Source organism: Paroedura picta, chromosome 1 (genome assembly GCF_049243985.1).
Source record: "Paroedura picta isolate Pp20150507F chromosome 1, Ppicta_v3.0, whole genome shotgun sequence".
NCBI lineage: Eukaryota > Metazoa > Chordata > Lepidosauria > Squamata > Gekkonidae > Paroedura > Paroedura picta.
In genome coordinates this window covers 122,613,196-122,634,203 of record NC_135369.1, presented here as the reverse complement: position 1 = coordinate 122,634,203, position 21,008 = coordinate 122,613,196, and the positions used below count along the sequence as shown (strand labels likewise).

General features: G+C 43.7%; 1 protein-coding gene across 3 annotated transcripts in view; it reads right to left on the bottom strand.

The window, feature by feature from the left end:
* Window positions 1-21,008, bottom strand: part of CDK19 (cyclin dependent kinase 19) — a 107,691-nt gene that overhangs the window by 60,190 nt on the left and 26,493 nt on the right. For all 3 annotated transcript variants that reach the window (XM_077302079.1, XM_077302086.1, XM_077302095.1), the window contains one exon: window positions 10,658-10,733. In XM_077302079.1, the coding sequence (XP_077158194.1) occupies window positions 10,658-10,733 (76 nt within the window). The remainder of the gene's footprint in view (window positions 1-10,657; window positions 10,734-21,008) is intronic.

Here is a 21,008-nt window from a genome sequence, read left to right as displayed (position 1 = left end):
ATCAGCCACTGCCCTTTCAAATACCTTACCCAAGAAAGGCAAATTTGACACTGGGCAGTAATTTGCCAGCTCCCTTTTATCTAAGATTACCTCTTCAATAAGGGTCTTACTACAGCCTCCTTAAGGGTGCTTGGAAACAGCCCTCTGATATCTTGCCCTCTTTTACCAGTGGCAAAAAGAGAACTGAGGGGAGAGTGCTCACCCCTCCCACATCACATGACCTTTGGGCAGGAAAGTCACGTTCCTCAGGGACGGGAGGAGTAAGCACTATTAGGAAGTGATCTTTTATCTTGAAAACTTTAAATGCTCACTAGTTCTTCTCTCACAGGCAGGCCTGTGAAAGTGCAGTCCCATTGGAGACTACATAGAAGCCACAATGATGAACAGCACAATTTAACCAGCCTAGAGGGGCAGCAGTTCAATGAGCAGATGATAATCTTACAGACATCAAGGTCTTGTCAATGTCTGCGAAGTTAAGTGCACCCAGTAGACCCAATGGTTCAGATGGAACTGCTGGTATGCTACTGACAACAAATTTGGCAGCCAGATTGGAAAAGAGTGTAGAGACTTTATCTGCAATGTAAGTCACAAGTAAGTCACAGCTAATGGCTGAAACAGTTGGGCTAAATGCAAGAGAGGTAGAAAAGTAATTCCTCTTTGCCATTTTCATTGTCACTTCATAGGCCTTCAACTGGGCTTTTCGTCAGGAGTCCAGCATCATTTACACTTGGGGCATTATAACAACCTCTTAATCTCTCTTGTGTCAGGGAGCAATTAATTCTATCAATAGCTTCCTGATGGCCCCTTTTCTTGGACTCAGTGTGCTCATCAAGCAAACTATCCAGCAGGCCCAGAGATATGCAACAGAGCATTCCAGAAGCCAATGGAATCCATAAGTCTCCAAGGGCAAGCATAAACCATAGACTCCACGTCAACCCCTTCGCAAAAATGTAAATCTAGCAAGTGGCAACTTCATGAATGAGAGCCAAAAACCTGGGAGAAACACAATGTCACCATGGTAGCCATGAAATCTGAGGCCGCCCCTGACAAGGCAGTCTCTGCAAAGATGTTGAAGCCTGCTCAATCAGCATATGTCTTTGGCAGTGAACTTGGTTATAGGCTTTGCAATCTGGTGGGTTGTCCTCAGGGAACGGTGTCAACTAATATGGGATGAAGAGAGTATCTGCGGTCATCTAGTCAGGATGGAATGAGACACAACAGGAATGATGCCTGCCAAGACCAGCACGCTCCTTTTTCCACACTCCTGACCTAAAAGCCATACTTTGCCCTCTTACTAGGTGGCCAACAGGCAGTCAAGGCCAGATGCTGCAAAAATATGTGCATTATGGCAATTGCCTGGAAAATTGGTTGTCTTAAGTTGCCCTGCAACATGGTCCCTTCCCCAACTATTTTTTAACAGCCTGAGATTATAGACAGGAAATTAGACTAGGAGAAATTAAAGAACTGATTATAATAACAATGAGAAGAGCACAAGGTCTTATCTTGGGGGTGATTTGCAAGCTTGGAACTAAAAAATTATTTCCAATTCCACTGGTGCACAATAGTCAAATTTAAAAGCCATCACTTCAAAATAAAGCTTCCATGAAACTGACTGAACTTAAACAGGAAGCATGTTGAATGAAATTATGTATCAGTGACTGAAGCATCCTGAAATTAACTACAGTGCAGGGTTCATATTTGGATTAAAATACCCAATCTCTTCAAAATACTTTAAATCTCAGTTTTTTTAAATATCTGTAGGTAACAGATGAGGGAATGGCATTCCCTTATGCACTAAATCCAAAATTGTGTTATCTCTCCTAATTCACATCAAAACATTCCTGTAAAATTACTTCCAGGAATGGTATACGCCAATTGAGCCTTCAGCTACAGACACTGTTTGTACACTCAAAATGGTGTGGCAGCAGCATTTCCCCCTATCATTCTTTACTGAACTATTTGGGGCACTGTGCTTATTCAAAATCCTACAAAATTCACTGTTACTTACACCCAAAGAAGTATATCTTGGATTGCAGCTTTATTAGGCAAAGAAGAAAACTCTGAAAATAATCTTCCAACAGGATTTTGGAAGACGTTTGAACTCTGCCACCCCCCTGAAATTTTTGTATGAATACAGGAATTCAAAATTATCTGCTATGTTTTAAAACATGCCTATACATTATGACTGTTGGAGTTATACAATACTTATACACTTCCAAGTTTAAAGAATGCTTAATATGACTAATTTATAATTTCTTAAAATTCTGTATCCCATTCCTTTTGGAAGGATAGAACAAATGGTTTTAAATTGCATAAACTGTGTAACAAAGTGAGATAAAATAAATATTTTTTAAAAAAGAAACCTTGTTCCCGCTAAATACCAATCAACTATCAAAACCCAAAGAAATTATTTCCTTGATACAGTACTTGATTTCAAACTTGGATAAGTCTCCAAGAACACAGTGTTCCAGAACTATGCAGATGCCACTAATAATCTCTATAAACATTACCTTGTTCTTGAAATTTTGTCTACAAATGTTACAGTACAGAGGTCTATTTGTTAATTGTGGGAGTAATATAGGGTGTAAGGAAGCAAGCAGACTGCTACAAATGTTGAGTCCAAAGTACACAACCAGTACTTTGAAATAGATTGGAAAGCTACGCAAAACAAATAAAGATTGTCCTCCTTAAAAAAAGAACTCCAGATGACCATGTCAGGTCATACAGCCAGTCACTACATTCTACACTGCGGCAGTTAGTAACTCAGTACTAACTGCATTAACTATGATGATAACATAGGACTGGAAGGACCTGACAGATATTGAAAACTGTTGGCAAAGAAATGTAAATCTAATGGTTAGAAAAATTTACATGTAGTACTTTTGTCATAAGACTTAGTATTCTGTTCCATTTTACACTGCAGTCTAATAGAGATTTAGGAAACTTGCATGTATTTGTAACTAATCTAATATTTTATTGCATAATAATAATTCCTTTCTACATGATTTAAAGAGGTATATTTAAATACCTACAGAATGGTCCTCAGCATTTTTACAGAGTAGTAATTGCCATTCATTGTACATTCCGTATTAAGAGTTCTTAGCCTTAAGACTCCATGTGTTCAAGCTTTATACCTAGTATATACTAGTGATAAAGTCTGTTGTGCTAAAAAGTACAACAGACTCTAGAAAACTGTTGCTGCTCAGGACAAAGGTGGACTCATAAGCATTATATACATAAAAGTGAAGAAATTAAATACCGTATTTGCCGGCATATAAGATGACTAGGCGTATAAGACGACCCCCCAACATTTCCACTCAAAATATAGAGTTTGTTATATACTCGACATATAAGACTACCCCCTCTTCCTCACACTTTCCACACACCAAATAAAACGTAAAAGAGCATCAGAAGGGGGGGAGGAGAGAGAGAGCCATAAAAAAAGAAAAGAAAGCAAGAAAGTATGCTCGGATTAGTGATTACCTCCCTTCCCCAAAAAAAGGCGAGAGGAGAGGGGTAACTCTCTCTCTCTTTCTCTCTCTCTTTCTCTCTTGCAAGTTGAGGCTGCTTTTGTGCAAGGCGGCGCCTCTGTGCATTGAACTGAAACAGCTTCCTCTGCTTATTTAACTGCAAACAAAGAGGGAGCGAGCAAGCAAGCAGAGGGCAGAGCAAGGAGCAGCGTTCCCTGCGCGCCAAGCTTTCAGGCTATGTTTGCTCTCTTCCTGAATGGGGGTGGCTTCAAAACACCAGAAACCGCAAAAGAGAAAGGGAGGGGGAGCAGAGGTTGGCACCCCCCCCCCCAGCATCCTCATCCTTCTCTACTCCTTCACCACTCGCTCGCCCGGCTGGCCCTTCAGGAGTTCTCTCTCTTTCTCCCCTTCCCACTTCAGAGTCTCATGTAGGAGGGAGAGCTCGTCGCTGCCACGGCGAGGTGGGGCGTGCACGCAGGCACAAGTTAGGCGGGCCCAGCGAGTTACGAGCCAGGAGGAGTTCACAAGACAGCAGCAGAGTTGGTGATCCCAGTTGGGGGGGGGGCGCCACCGCCTCGGTGTCCCTTAATTCTGGTCACCTTACACTATGGGTACCGGGCGAGCATCAGGAGGCCACTATGGGCAGCTATATCTATCCCAACTGAAGTGCACCCGGCGTATAGGATGACCCCCCCACTTGGAGGCATGTTTTTCAGGGGGGCAAATATGGTAGATGTAGTACAATTCTTCCTTAATATGTAGTACAATTCTCTCAACCTACCTCCAAGGATATCAGAACAGGATACATGGTTCTATCTTTCTTCATAAAACCCAGACAGACAAATAGATGATCTGAACCCGCTTCTCTAGAAGAGGCTTGCTCTTCCATGAAGTAGGGCAAGGCACATGATTTGTTCTCATAGGAAAGCAGAAATGGTTCAGAGTGTAGAAAGGACATCACAGGACCTCTTAAGGAGTGGGAGGCTCATGACGGCATTGCCTAGGAATAGGACTGCTAATTTTGTACTGGGAAATTCCAGGCAATTTGGGGGTGGATGGAGCCAGGAACGGCAAGGACCTAAGAAGTGTATAATACAACAGAGTTCACCCTTCCAAAACACCCATATCCCCCAAGGAAACTTTCTGTCTGTCTTCTGTTAGAAGCCTGTGAAGGCAAACGAAGGCTTCCTTCCCCCCAACAAAGCAAGCTGTTTAAATCTTTGTCCACCCTCTGGGATCTCCATCTCTTGCCAAAGCATTAACAAGCTCTCTGAAGCCTGGGAAGGGTCAGGAGGAAGGCATTTAAAGGGTCTTTGGATCAGCTGTTTGGCAGGCTCCCTCACATACCCTTCCCAGAGCAAACTCTCTGTAGCCTGGAAAGGGTCTGGAGGGAGACAATTAAAGATCTCTCCCCCAGAACCTTCCCAGACCATGGAAAGCAAGTTCTACACAGCCTGGGAAGGGTCTGGAGTGGAGAGCCCACCAAACAGCTGATCCAAAGGCCCTTTAAATTACTCTTTTCAGACTCTTCCCAAGCTGCGGAGAAGGCCATTCCTTCTGCCACGGATCCTCTGAGGAATCTTCTGGCCTCTGCACAGCTAGGCATTCTGCAGCAGGCCCTTTTAGTAGCAAACAGCCTGCCTTGCTTCCACTGGACTGGGCTAGCATGGTCTGGTGCTTGGCTGGTGATGTCTGCCCTTTTGAAGTCTGAAGCCTACTGCTGGCAGCTGTAGTTACGGTTCTTGTCTGCAAGGCCAAATAGTTACCTAATAAAATTAGAACACCTAGTTCCCCCCAAACTCCTACAGTTCACTTCCCTGTAAAGTCTTTGTACCTGAACTCCCAAGCTAGTTCGACTTGAAATTCTGGGCCAATTTTGCCTTTGATTTTGTAGGACTGGAAAATGCTATTTTTTATTTATCAGGCCAGGCTTTACCACAGTCACAGTGTCTCTCTAGCCAGTTACTTGTTTACCATTTACATTTATAGGCTCTAAATATTCCTTATTTAGATCCTCCTGTACTTGCAGGGTCCTTGCTGGTCTGTCTGTTTGTGCTTTTTCTGGCTCAGAATCTGTCACTAGGATTTTAAAGGCTGTTTCTGCCCATTTTTCTATTTTGAACATTTTGGGTGATATTTGGGGTTTTCCCATCTCTAATTTTGGACAGTAAGCCTTTAAATGTCCTTTCTGACATTGATAACACACTACCCCTACTTGTCTATTTTGTATGGGAGCATTCCACCTTGCGGTGTTGGTGTTTGATGGCTCGATTTTCTCTGAGGTGCACCAAACTTTATTTTTCTTGATGGAAGGTGGGAAAAGAGATCCCGGGTCCATTTCAATTTCATCCAAATAAAATAACAACTTCATCCACTGTTTTTAGTTTTTTATCTCTCAGGAGACATCTAAATTGTGAGGCATCTTGTCTGTAGAACTGTTGTAAGCCTATCAGTTGCTTCAGTTCTTCAAAAGCTTTTACTTTACTCCCCTCACTCATCTATTCAAGGCTTTGTCTAGGCAATAACCTAGCTGGGCATCAGTGTCATCTGACTTTTTAAACATTTCTCTAAAGCCTTTTCTGTTTTGTTCTAAGCCTATAAACTCTTCAGCGCCATTCCTCATGAGGGCTAACCCCTACAGCCCTTCCCTGAGCCCCCCCTCCAGTACCCCAGCTAATATGGCCGATAGTATCTTCTCTACACCCCAGCTGCCCATCGTGCAAAAAAAAAAATGCAGCAGCGAAGAAGGTGTTATCTGAGCAGAAGAGACAGCAATCAGAACTCCTGTAGCAATCATCCACCAAAGTCCCGCCTTCCCTCAAGGGCTCTGAACTAATCAACTCCTGTTATAAGGAGTTGTCCCCCAGCACACCAAGCAAATTATATATATGGTATGGTATGATGATATGATATAGTATACGGTACGATGGTCTTTAATTACCTGAAGTTCAGTTAAATCAAGGATTTATATCCGATAATCTCTAGAAATTGATTCTACTGCCTAGGAGGATAGCCCTTAGCACTTCAAGCCTACTTTATGCAGTTCTATTAAGATGAACATCCTTTGCAGGATGGGACACAAGAAGTACAACCTTTATTTTAGCAATCAATGCCAATTACACAAGGAAAATGCAAGCATGGAGGAAAACAACACTGAATGTGGCACTGAAATGTATTTGTTTCATTCAGAGAAAAAAAATCCCTGACACTCTTGTAGAGAATCATGCAAACGCACAAGCATGGGTTAAGTCTTATCACCTCATGTCCAAGGAAATGGATCACGCAGCATCATACAACTTATACTGCCACTGAACATGCAGAGCTGGCATCTTACAAAATCAGTATCATCACACCCACAGTAGGAACAAAGGTGCGGTGGGGGTCACAATACTGGTTCGGGGAAGAGTCTGTTGTTAATCTTTATCGCACAATAGCAAAGTGGGGAAAGTCTTAGCAATACTCGATCAGATAACTACGATTTAAATGTGTATTCTTTTGGAAACCTTGAAGGGGAAATTAAAATAGAGCCCTTGATAAAAACAATTTTAAATTAAAAAATGAACACTACATAAACTACCAGTGTCGTTTTTAATTACTGCTGCTCCGCCCCACCTTGTTCCTCTTGTCCCAGCTGTGAGGACCCTCCATGGTTGAAATCAATGGTATTTATTTAATGGCTGGAGAGGTTGAGAGGAGGTTAATTTTATTTGAAAGCAACACTATAAAACAAACTGGTACTATGTATCAAGATTGTATATTTTAAATTTTAAGCACAGTTCAGTATCAAAACCAACTATAATATTGTTGTTGTTATGTGCGAAGTCGTGTCCGACCCATCGCGACCCCATGGACAATGATCCTCCAGGCCTTCCTGTCCTCTACCATTCCCCGGAGTCCATTTAAGTTTGCACCTACTGCTTCAGTGACTCCATCCAGCCACCTCATTCTCTGTCGTCCCCTTCTTCTTTTGCCCTCGATCGCTCCCAGCATTAGGCTCTTCTCCAGGGAGTCCTTCCTTCTCATGAGGTGGCCAAAATATTTGAGTTTCATCTTCAGGATCTGGCCTTCTAAAGAGCAGTCAGGGCTGATCTCCTCTAGGACTGACCGGTTTGTTCGCCTTGCAGTCCAAGGGACTCGCAAGAGTCTTCTCCAGCACCAGAGTTCAAAAGCCTCAATTCTTTGACGCTCGGCCTTCCTTATGGTCCAACTTTCGCAGCCATACATTGCAACTGGGAAGACCATAGCCTTGACCAAACGCACTTTTGTTGGCAGGGTGATGTCTCTGCTTTTTAGGATGCTGTCTAGATTTGCCATAGCTTTCCTCCCCAGGAGCAAGCGTCTTTTAATTTCTTTGCTGCAGTCCCCATCTGCAGTGATCTTGGAGCCCAGGAAAATAAAATCTGTCACTATCTCCATTTCTTCCCCTTCTATTTGCCATGAATTGAGAGGGCCGGATGCCATGATCTTTGTTTTCTTGATGTTGAGTTTCAAGCCAACTTTTGCACTCTCCTCCTTCACCCGCATCAACAGGCTCTTTAGTTCCTCTTCACTTTCTGCCATTAGAGTGGTATCATCTGCATATCTGAGGTTGTTGATATTTCTCCCTGCAATCTTGATCCCAATTTGTGACTCCTCTAATCCCGCATTTCTCATGATGTGCTCTGCATACAAGTTAAATAGGCAAGGCGACAGTATACAGCCTTGCCGAACTCCTTTCTCAATTTTGAACCAGTCAGTGATTCCATGTTCAGTTCTCACTGTTGCTTCTTGACCTGCATATAAATTTCTCAAGAGACAAATAAGATGCTCTGGTATTCCCATCTCTTTAAGAACTTGCCACAATTTGTTGTGCTCCACACAATCAAAGGCTTTAGCATAGTCAATGAAGCAGAAGTAGACGTTCTTCTGGTACTCCCTAGCTTTCTCCATGATCCAGCGTATGTTGGCAATTTGATCTCTAGTTCCTCTGCCTCTTCGAAATCCTGCCTGTACTTCTGGAAGTTCTCGGTCCACATATTGCTGGAGCCTAGTTTGTAGGATTTTGAGCATAACTTTGCTAGCATGAGAAATTAGTGCAATGGTGCGGTAGTTTGAACATTCCTTGGCATTGCCCTTCTTTGGGATTGGAATGTAAACTGACCTTTTCCAATCCTGTGGCCATTGTTGAGTTTTCCAAATTTGCTGGCATATTGAGTGTAGCACTTTTACTGCATCGTCCTTTAAGATTTTGAATAGTTCAACTGGAATGCTGTCACTACCACTAGCTTTATTGTTGCTCAGACTTCCTAAGGCCCATTTGACTTCACATTCCAGGATGTCTGGCTCCAGGTCAGTAACTACCCCATTGTGGTCATCAGGGATGTTAAGCTCGCTCTTGTATAGTTCTTCTGTATAATTTTGCCACCTTTGTTTAATCTCTTCTGCTTCTGTGAGGTCCCTACCATTTTGGTCCCTTATCATACCCATCTTTGCATGAAACGTTCTCTTCATATCTCCAATTTTCTTGAAAAGATCTCTGGTCCTCCCCATTCTATTGTTTTCTTCTATTTGTTTGCACTGTTCATTTAAGAAGGCATTCTTATCTCTTCTAGCTTTTCTCTGGAATTCTGCATTCAATTGGGTGTATCTTTCTCTTTCTCCCTTGCCTTTCACTTCCCTTCTCTCCTTAGCTATTTGTAAAGCTTCCTCAGACAGCCATTTTGATTTCTTGCATTTCTTTTTCTTTGGGATGGTTTTAGTTGCTACCTCTTGTACAATGTTGCGAACCTCCGTCCATAGTTCTTCAGGCACTCTGTCTATCAGATCTAATTCCTTAAATCTATTTGTCACCTCCACTGTGTATTCGTCGGGGATATGATTTACTTCATACCTGAGTGGCCTAGTGCTTTTCCCTACTTTCTTCAATTTAAGCCTAAATTTTGCAACAAGAAGCTCATGATCTGAACCACAATCAGCTCCTGGTCTTGTTTTTATTGACTGGATAGAACTTTTCCATCTTTGACTGCAGAGCACATAGTCAATCTGATTTCTGTGTTGACCGTCTGGTGATGTCCATGTGTAGAGTCGTCTCTTGGGTTGCTGGAAAAGAGTGTTTGCTATGACCATTGTATTCTCTTGACAAAATTCTACCAGCCTGTGCCCTGCTTCATTTTGTACTCCAAGGCCAAACTTGCCTGTTATCCCGGTTATCTTTTGGCTTCCTACTTTAGCATTCCAATCCCCCATGATGATAAGCACATCATTTTTGGGCGTTGCTTCTAGAAGGTGTTGTAGGGCTTCATAGAACTGATCAACTTCATCCTCTTCAGCAGCAGTGGTTGGGGCGTAGACCTGGATCACTGTGATGTTGAATGGTTTGCCTTGGATTCGAACTGAGATCATTCTGTCATTTTGGGGATTGTATCCCAAGACTGCTTTTCCTACTCTCTTATTGATTATGAAGGCTACTCCATTTCTTCTGCGAGATTCTTGTCCACAGTAGTATACCTGATGGTCATCTGAATTAAATTCACCCATTCCTGTCCATTTTAGTTCACTGATTCCTAAAATGTCGATGTTCAGTCTTCTCATTTCTTGTTTAACCACGTCTAGCTTGCCTTGATTCATGGATCTGACGTTCCAGGTTCCTATGGAATAAAAATCTTTACAGCATCGGACTGTCTTTTCGCCACCAGTTACTTCCACAACTGAGCGTCCTTTCGGCTTTGGCCCAGCCGCTTCATTCATTCTGGCGCTACTCGTACTAGCCGTCTGCTCATCCCCAGTAGCATATTGGACACCTTCCGACCTGAGGGGCTCATCTTCCAGCGTCATATCGTTATGCCTATTGGAACTGTCCATAGAGTTTTCATGGCAAAGATACTGGAGTGGTTTGCCATTTCCTTCTCCAGTGGATCACCTTTTGTCAGAGCTCTCAGCTATGACCTGTCCGTCTTGGGTGGCCCTGCACGGTATAGCTCATAGCTTCACTGAACTACGCAAGCCCCCTTGCCACAACAAGGCAGCGATCCTTGAAGGGGGAACTATAATATAATATAATATAATATAATATAATATAATATAATGTAATGTAATGTAATGTAATGTAATGTAATATTTCAATCATATAATTTCACCTGTACTCTGATAAGAGAGGAACAACAGCACATTACTTATGAAAGAAATATTTAAACGTTTTGACTACTTACTGCTATCTCTCTACATGCCGACATAGATATCCCTGTACCTTCAATCTGCTTCAGGGCATACTCCTTCTCATCTTTTCTGTAATAAGAAAACAGTCCATTTAATAGACTTTAGTTACACTTGACATTAATATACACACTTATATTGATTGTTCCTCTCTCAGAACTTGAATTATTATCTTACAATACAGCTATAGACAATTCTTCGAGTCACCATTGCTCCATTTTCAACAATACACTCTCATATTTGTTATGAGGCTTTTCTATTGTCCAGAAAATATCAAACATCTGGCATCTTGTAAATACAGTAGAAAAATGTTGATTTTAAAATGATAAACACTTTAGATTTTGCTGTAATTTAAACTCTGAGAAAGGTAAAATGTGAGACAATCAAAACCAGTATACTCCAACTGAAGATGCCCCAGCTTGATGTGTGGACTTTATGAAGCACTAGGAAGCCCCTGTTGCCACATGGTGATCAAAGGTGAGATGGAAGACTCATTCACTTACCTGCCCCCCTTTGGGAATTGGCATGGGGATTGGCATACTTGTTCACAGAACCCCAAACAATCTGTGCAGCTATGATTTATAAAACCTCTTCTACTACAGTATTATCTAGGGTTAATATTTAGCCACCTTGAGTATTCTTTTATACAGAAAGGCAGGATACAAAATTAAGTTATTAATAAACTAAAATACTTAAAAATAATAAATATTGGGACAATTCAATTCTCACTGTAAACACTTTTAAAATTGCACCTGTAGCATTCAATAATAAACAAAATGAGAGTAATCTGTTCCCATAACTAAGGTAGCAGGCAGAAAGATTAAAGCTATTATCCAATAACTAGTTCAAAGGGGAAAATAACCAAATAATGTTAGAAATAGGGTTGATCAACATACATGCTCCTGACAAAAAAAATACACTCCTAGTATAACTGCCGATTTATTTATTAGCAGTGCTCTTTTAGCTTTAATACTGGCATAGCATATAGAAATTACACAGTAACTTTCCCCAAAAAACTGGCATACAAATTCTCAGAACAGCAATCGTGCAATCCTAAACAGAGTTAAGACCTTTTAATCCCACTGGTTTGATGGGCATAAGAAGGGTGTACCTCTGCTTAGGACTGCACTGCCACACTATAAGTTCATGTGACAGCGTTTTTGTATTGTCATATATTGTTTTAATGGGGTTTCAAATGGGTATTATTGTTGTGGGGTTTTTATGTTGTAACCCACTATGAGCTGGCATGCCAAGGATGGCAGGTGAGAAATAGTGTAATAATAATAATAATAATCATCATCATCATCATCATCTTAACACAGCCTGCGGTGCCGGGGGCGCCGCGGACTAAATAAAAGGATAAGGGCTTGGGAGGCGGGATGTGTCCATGATGAGGAAGGGTGCCGATTGGCCCCTTCCTCTGGACAGACTACTGGAGGGACCAATCGGCAGGCGCAAAGCACCTGCCGATTGGTCCCTCCGAGTCCCCGCCGAAGCAACTGCGAGCCGCGCACAGGGCGGCTCGCAGTTGCTCCTTTGCTGGCAGCCTAACACGGCGAGAGGCACAAATCGCCTCTCACCGCATCAGGCCGCCGACCAAGGGAGCCCTCGGCAGCGGCGCTCCGCGCGACTGCCGGGGGCTCCCATGCCTAGCACCCGCTGTATTTTATGTACAGCGGGCTTGATTACTAGTAATAATAATAATAATAATAATCCTTACCACATAGTGGCTTTATATAATTGAGAAGAGCCACTATGGTAGAGCATGTCCGGGCCCTGTCCAGGTGTCCAGACACTGCTTCTGCTCCATGGGCCAATCCGGATATGGCCATGGGCCAATCCGGATATGTCCATACCCGGATTGGGCGACCCCATGAAGCACCTGCCTCCAACATCTGGCTGTGAGGCATACACACGGTCTTTCAGCAACACACTCCCCACCAGCCACCAAGGCCTGCCCAGCGGTGGCAGCAGCCACAGTAAGTGGCAAGAAGGGGAGGCTGCTCTACACCTCACATAGCCAGACCCCGCATGCCCACCACATCCCACCCACCCCCAAACATCTTCCCACTAGCACCCACTGCATTTACATGTGCAGTGGGCTTTTTACCTAGTAGTAGTAGTAGTAGTAGTAGTAGTAGTAGTAGTAGTAGTAGTAGTAATAATAATAATAATAATAATAATAATAATAATAGTGTGGGTTATGTGCCGTCAAGTTCCTTTTGACCTATGGTGACCCTATGAATGGCCTCCAAAGTTTGTTATCTTTAACAGCTTTGTTCAGGTCATGCAAACTGAAGTCTGTTGCTTTCTTTGAGTCAATCCAGCTCATGATGCATCTACCTTTTTTTCTATTACACAGAAGCAGATAAGAACTGCTAACTATTGGGTTATTGACAACATGGTTATGATGGATTGAGATGCAGGGGATGTGAGACAGTTATTGTGATGGAAAAGGACCCTAGCATTTCTGTGCTTCCTGGAAGACATCATCCTTTCCCAATTGAGAGGGAAACCCACTAGCCCTTTGATGTATTAACACTTCTTATTTGGAAGGTCTGGGTCTGGTAGACTTGAGCCCCATGACCTGGCACCAAAATTGTCTGAAGGCCCTGAAGCACATGCAGTATAGAATCTAAAAAGGTAATGTGACATATCACAACATGGTCGACAGCAGTTGGGGATCAAGTTAAGGAACTCTAGGTAGACTGGCAGTGGGTACAATGCTCTTGGGTGCTGCAAAGTACTAGCAATCCACAGGGGACAAAGAAAGTAGGAGCAGAGGATACAGCTTCCACTGCCAGTCAAACCCAACAACAAGGGCATGTGGCAGTCATGGAGAAATCCCTGACAGCCCTAGGAGTTCATCATCTCACAATGACAGGTATTCTGGAGAAGAGATAATCTAGCTTGGGGATGGAAGGCTGAACAGCATGGTGGGGAAGGCGGTATATAAATATTATATATAATAAATACATATAAGTAAGTAAGCAAGTAATTAAGTAAGTAAGGAGAGAGACTCAGTGGTTTGGGGATGCTAGAAACAAGTAGTCTGACTGGAACTACCCCACCTCATGCTTCCCAGAGGAACCAAGGCTACAACCAGCCCTTGCTAAAATGGCCCACAAATGGCAGATACAGAGGATTCTACTGGAAAAGATACATCTCGGGTTCAAAGTGCCAGGAGCTCAGATGGTGTATGAAGTGGTATTAGGTCACCATTCAATGCTGGAAAGAGGCAATAAAGTTATTAAGATATTATGTATTATATAGACACCTGTATGGTGTCTAGAAAGGTACCTGTTTTCCTTTGTGGGGCAAATGCTAGTTTGGGGCAAAAACCAGCCAGATTCAATATCTACCCAACCACTTTGATCTAACAAAACAATGGTATAGGAGATCCTGATCATGGATTTTCCACAACATATCCAGTTTGCTGCTATTCTTATGTTTCTCTATTGCCTAGAAGCAAAAAAAGCACTTACTTTTTGTATTCTTCAAGAAAACAGGTTGTTTTGGTTGTGTATTCTCATTTATCTCCCTGGTTCCCTTCCCATATATTCTTCTCAATATTATACAATTGACATTTTTCAAACTGCATACAGTAATTGTAATTAAAATCTTTGCTACCCATGGATCTCAGAACAATTTGATTCTGATAATCTGCATACGACAGAAGGTTAACAACCTCTAAATCTGAATTTCTAATAACCAGACAGATATCCCAGGCTAGTTATATTGGCCCACAACAGTTAGAAGAGCAATCTGCTATTTAAAAAGGCATGAAAAACATTAAGCCTAGAATACATAACTAAAGAAGGCAAGATAAGTATCTCAGTACGGAAGTCTGCTCAGCAAACTAGCATATGTATTTAGTAAGACCAAAATTAATTGGCAGACCTATCCACATTCTAGCTTTGGAAAACTGGTCTCTCCACATTATCTACATCTACATCATGCGAGAGCATTCCTGCTTTATATCTTTGAGGCTGATTTCCACAAATCCTAATGGGTTTGAAGGAAGGCTCTGCAGTCACTGTCTAATATAAGTACAAGACATCTACTTGGAGATGTATCAAGTGCAATTTCTATGGTAACTGGAATGGCTCAACCACGCACTAAGCACTCAGTAAAGCACGACCAGCATATCTCTATCAAAGCAAATGCTAACTTCACATTCTTAGTTTTTGTTGTTGATAGGTGCGAAGTCATGTCCGACCCATCGCGACCCCATGGACAATGATCCTCCAGGCCTTCCTGTCCTAGTTTACTAGGATCCAAACTATGCATTTATAAAGCCAACAAACTGGAGGCAATTTCTAATTAAGAATTGCACTACCCAAAACTACACACACATATATATTAATGATGACTAAAAACAAATTATATGGCTAAAAACATTCCAAACTATTGCAGACATTCAAATATCATATCAAAATATAATGCAATCATTTGCATTCCACAATAGTCTAACAGAACTTTTCTAACCCAATCACATTCTAAACATTTGGGGAGACGCTTTATATAAAAAATGTGAAACAACTTACTCAATTTGCAGATGATACTAAACTGGGAGGGGTAGCAAACACAACTGAAAACAGCAACAGAATACAGGATGATCTTGATAGGCTCAAGAAATGGGCTAAGCTGAATAAAATGAAGTTCAATAGGGACAAATGTAAAGTTCTGCATTTAGGTAGGAAAAACCAAATACACCAATATAAGATGGGGGAGACTTGTCTTGGCAGTAGCATATGCGAAAGGGATCTAGGAGTCTTAGTAGACCATACATTGAACACGAGTCAGCAGTGTGACTCAGTGGCTAAAAAGGCAAATGGGATTTTAGGCTGTATCAAACAGAGTATTGTGTGCAGATCACAGGAGGTGATGGTACCACTTTACTCTGCTCTGGTTCGGCCTCACTTGGAGTACTGTGTTCAGTTTTGGTCGCCCCAATTGAAGAGGGATGTTGACAAACTAGAACGTGTCCAGAGGAGGGCAACAAAGATGGTGAGGGGTTTGGAGAACAACACGTATGAAGAAAGAATGGGGGAGCTTGGTGTGTTTAGCCTATAGAGAAGACGACTGAGAGGGGATCTGATTACCATCTTCAAGTATTTAAAAGGGTGCCATATGGAGGATGGGGCAGAATTGTTCTCTCTTGCCCCAGAGGGACAGACCAGAATGAATGGGATGAAATTAATTCAAAAGAAATTCCATCTAAATATCCGGAAGAAGTTCCTGACAGAGCGGTTTCTCAGTGAAACAGGCTTCCTCAGGAGGTGGTGGGTTCTCCAACTTTGGAAATTTTTAAACAGAGGCTAGATAGCCATCTGAGGGAAAGGCTGATTCTGTGAAGGCTCAAGGGGGCGGCAGGTTACAGTAGATGTGCGATTGGGATGCGAGTGTCCTGCATAGTGCACGGGGTTTGACTAGATGATCCATGAAGTCCCTTCCAACTATATTATTCTATGATTCTATGATTCTAACTCTCTCTGAAATTCTTTATTATTTTATAATTTGACCTATAGCCCGCCACTCCCATTTCTGGCTCATGGGCGGTAACAAAATATCAAACCCAACAATAAAACCCCATAAAACCTTTACAAACAAACATGAAGCAACAGAATAAAATACCGCCCCACAACCCTGCTCGACAGAGGGTGTATAATAGCCTCAGGAGGCTATAGGGAGCAACAGGATGATCTTGTTGGCTTGGGAGGGGCCCAGATTGCTACTGTCCTGCCTGGCCTCAACCAAAGACCTGGCAGAAGAGTTCCATCTTACATGCCTTGAAGAACTGTGAGAGCTCCATCAAGGCCCTAAGCTCCCCCGGGAGCTCATTCCACCAGGTCAGGGCCAGGACCAAAAAGGCCCTAGCCTGGGTCAAGGCCAGGCAAACCTCCCTTGGTACAGGGATCTCCCTTGGGCCAAGGATTCTCTTACTTATGTGATTAGGCAAATAGTTCATTCTAGCCTCCATACTATGTCCAGTGGTCCCCAACCTTTTTATCACCAGGGACTGGTCAATGCTTGACAATTTTACTGAGGCCTGGTGGGGGGTAGTCTTTTGCCAAGGGACGTCGCTGCCGCCTGAACCCCAGCTCGCTTTCCCGCCAGCACCCCTGACTTCCCACCGGCCGCTGGGGGACGCTGCCAGCAGTAGCTGCACAGTGCCATGCCAGGGGGAGCCCCAACATGGCAGCCACCAGACAGCATCAAAGATGAGCTGGTGGCAGAGTGGCAGGGCAGCCCCCAAGGCAGCAGCCGGGGAGGAGGACGAAGAGGGGCCGCGCCCCAGTACCGACTGATCCATGGACCGGTTCCGGACCGGGGGTTGGGGACCACTGATGTATACTGTTAGGCAGAGGTTACCTAGAATCTCCAACAGAGAAAAGCCTTTCCAATACTTGTTAACCAATATTTTAATTAGAAATTCCAGGAATCAAAACTGGGATCTTCTGCATGTTCTGCCTCTCCTTTTGTTTCTGCCTCTTCTACTATCTTTAAACTATTCCCAGGTTCATGTAAACCCATTTCATCTAGACACAAAAAAAACTAACAGAAGGGCCAAATGTAGCCTTAACCCCCTGTTCAGGCCTGAACCATTTCCCTGCCATAAAAGCCGGACCAATTATCTTAACTTTACCGACCTCAACATCCAGCTTGTGAGATGGTTTACTTGATGGGGCAAATGAAGTGTTTTAGTTCAATTTTAAGATTCTAAGGTTTGTATTGTAAAATTATTTATTATGCTGTAAGCCACTCTGAGACCTTTTCAGAGTGGGCAGCCTAGAAAACTAACTAAATAAATAGTCTCAAATTCAGGAATAAATAATAGAATCATTGAGTTGGAAGGGACTATACAGGCGATCTAGTCCAACCCCCTGCTAAATGTGGGATTAGCCTAAATATAAGCATCCAGGATAAGCATCTGTCCAGCCACTGCGTGAAGATTGCCAGTGAAGGTGAACTCACCACCTCCTTAGGCAGTCAATTCCACTGCTGAACTACTCTGTGAAAAAAAAGTTTTCCTATTATCTAACCAATATCATTCTAAACATAGTTTAAATCCATTACTGTGACAACTTTGTTTAACATATTTATGCACCATCTGGCCCAGCTGGTCTGGAGTTTTGGGTTGGGCTGTCATCAGTATGTTAATGACACTCAGCTCTATTTCTTGATGGGCGACCACCCCAACTCCTCCCCAGAAAGATTTGCTGGTTGTTTGCTGGTTGTTTGGCTTAAAGTTGGCTGAAACTCAACCACTCCAAGATGGAAGTCCTTTGGTTCAGTAGGAAAGGGACGGAGAGGCTGCATGTCTACCAATCTTGGACGGAGTGCAACTGAAGACCTCAATTTGCCAGGAATTTGGGAATTATTCTGGGTGTGTCTTTGTCTATGGAGGCCAAGATCACTAGAGTAGCTCAGCTGGCATTTTTCCATCTACACCAAGCACGGCTACTAGAGCCCTATCTGCCCCAGGAACACACAGCCACAATGACCCAAATGATGGCCACCTTCAGAATAATTTCTGTAACTTGCTCTATGCAGGCCTTCCCTTGTCCTTGATCCAGAAATTGCAGCTGATGCAAAATGGAGCTGCTAGGGTTCTCACTGGAACACTGTGGAGAAAGCATATCCAGTCGGTGCTGACACAGCTGCATTGTTATTGTTGTTAGGTGTGAAGTCGTGTCCGACCTGTCACGACCCCATGGACAATGATCCTCCAGGCCTCTTGAGTTTTGACCTTCAAGGCCTTTTGTGGTCTGGACCCAATGTATTTGCGGGATCACTTAACCTTCTATGCCCCTCGCAGAGCCTTGAGCTCTGCAAGGTCAAAAAGGTTGGTGACTTCTGGCTTAGAACGTGGGCTTAGAAGAAACAAATTATCTATAGTCATATCAATCCAGATTCAGTCCTGGACTTGTAATAGAAACAGAATTGGTAGCTATGACAGATGATCTCTACTGAAGAGTCTATCTTTAGGAACAGCTGGTTGACCTGGGATTCCAGAGCTTTTCTCTTTGGTGATTTGCTCCTACGTACCTGATCACTTTGAAAAAGCATTGCTGGGAGACTGCTACTCAGGCAGACTAATAACAATGAAAGGCAGACTAATAACAATGAAATAATACCCACTCCCCCTCGTCGACATGCATGTTGCCAAGGCAGAGGGGGGATGGGGGCACACACCCCTGCCTCACTGGTCCCAAAAGGCGCCGCATGAGTGCCCTCACCAGGCAACTAGGCCCGGACAGGCCTCGGCCTCGGCCCAGGCAGCATATTCATGTCAAGCAGCCAAACTGGGACCCCAGAGATGTGGATTCCTCCCTGACCAAGCCTTGACAAGTGTAGGGGCACCCTCAGGGCCAGCTGCCTCAACATGCGCCTGCCTGCCCCACTGTTCCCAAGAGCTGCCCACCCATACCATATTGCCAAGCAGCCCTAGAAAAGCAGTTTCAGTATGTCTGTCAACTGCCTTCCCTTCTGCATGCAGGCATCCCTGAGAGACAATGGATATTATCACTAGTCACTAGCACTAGTCTGTAAACCGCCCGTGGCGCCATGGGCGCCACGGACTAAATAAGACAGTAAGGGGTTCTGGGGTGGGATGTGTCTGGGATGAGGAAGGGTCCAGATTGGACCCTTCCTCATGACAGACAATCAGAGGGACCAATCGGCAGGCGCAAAGCGCCTGCCAATTGGTCCCTCTGATTCCCACCGCCAGCAACTGCGAGCCGCGCGGCTCACAGTTGCTCCTTTGCCGCTGGCCTGAAGCCGCATCAGGCCAAGGGAAGGCTCCAGAGAGCCTCGGGTGGGGGGGGGGGGCCGGATGGCCTTCTCCTGGCCGCCGGAGCGGCTTCGCAGCGTCATAGACGCTGCGAAGCCGCTCCGCCGGCCAGGGGAAGGCTCCAGAGAGCCTCGGGTGGGGGGGGGTGGCCGGCCTTCTCCTGGCCGGCGGAGCGGCTTCGCAGCGTCGTAGACACTGCGAAGCCGCTCCGCCGGCCAGGGGAAAGCTCCAGAGAGCCTCGGGTGGGGGGGGGCCCGGCCGGCCTTCTCCTGGGAACTGCGATGGCCGAAGACCAGCAGAGAGCAGCCAGGACCAGCGCAAGGGCGGTAAGTGGACCTGGGGTTCTGACTGGCCTTGGGAGGGAGGACCGCGGCGCTGCTTCTCGGGGGGGGGTTCTGAGAGAGGGGGTGGGTGGGTGGCTGAGAGCGTGTCCCTTACCCTTCCCCCTTCTCCCCTTTCAAACCCCGACCAAAGACTGCAGGTAGTCCCCCCCCCCAAACCCTCACTCACTGCTAGCGCCCATTGCATTTAGAACTGCAATGGGCTTGATTACTAGTAAATAAATAAAACAGTAACACATTGACATCATCTTGCCTTCCATGTACTTAATTGTACATTATCATGATAATCTGTTCTCTCTGCTTGTAGACTATTGTCATCTAAATTATGTCTGTGAATTGTGGATGTCAGGGCATCTGTGTGTGAAGATTTAGACTTGGAGCAAATAACCTAGAGTTAAAGGTCTTCTGCTAATATCCAGCCCAAAGATTCTATAAACTCTGAGTTAGTCACAGAGTAAGACCGCACAGCCACTTACACAATCCTAAAATAGTTTCCTAGTGATAGTGTCACCTCTGAAGCCAATTCTATTCTTGCTAGTTAAAGGAATGCCTAAAGCCAATGACATAACCTCTGTACAAACAGTGCTTATGTTGGAAAGTATTCTAGCACTCAAAAATACATAACAAAATGGAAACCAAGTAATTATAACACCTAGCTTTGACTCCAGTAGCACCTTAGAGACTAATACAATTTTGGGGCTATAAACTTTCAAGAGTCAAAGCTCTCTTCAAAAGCTTCCATTCTACAAATCTTGTTGGTTCTTAAAGGTGCTCCTGGACTAGATGTACCTAGTTGCGCTAATGCAGACCAACATAGCTACCCTCCAAAACTATCTTTATCATCATCATACCATATAAAATCGAACATGTGATCAAGGATAGTTCAACAGTTAACCAGCATGACCTGCAGTCTGATGGATCTGCCCAACAGATGATAACCAAAATGTAAAATGTCATTATTTTTACTTACATCATGTATGTATAAGAAGCATTCAGATTCATACTATTCTAAAGACGAGCCAAGTATTCTACAAGTAAAATATAAATATTATGAGTTAAAGATTAATAAATTTTTACCTTGCATGATTCCTAATATGGGACTGGGGTCCTGAAATGAGGAATTACGAATCGTGTTCTTGAAGCACCTCTAGTGGAGCACTTTATAAGCATGAATCATATCTACAATGACTTGAGGGTTTTTTGTCTGGA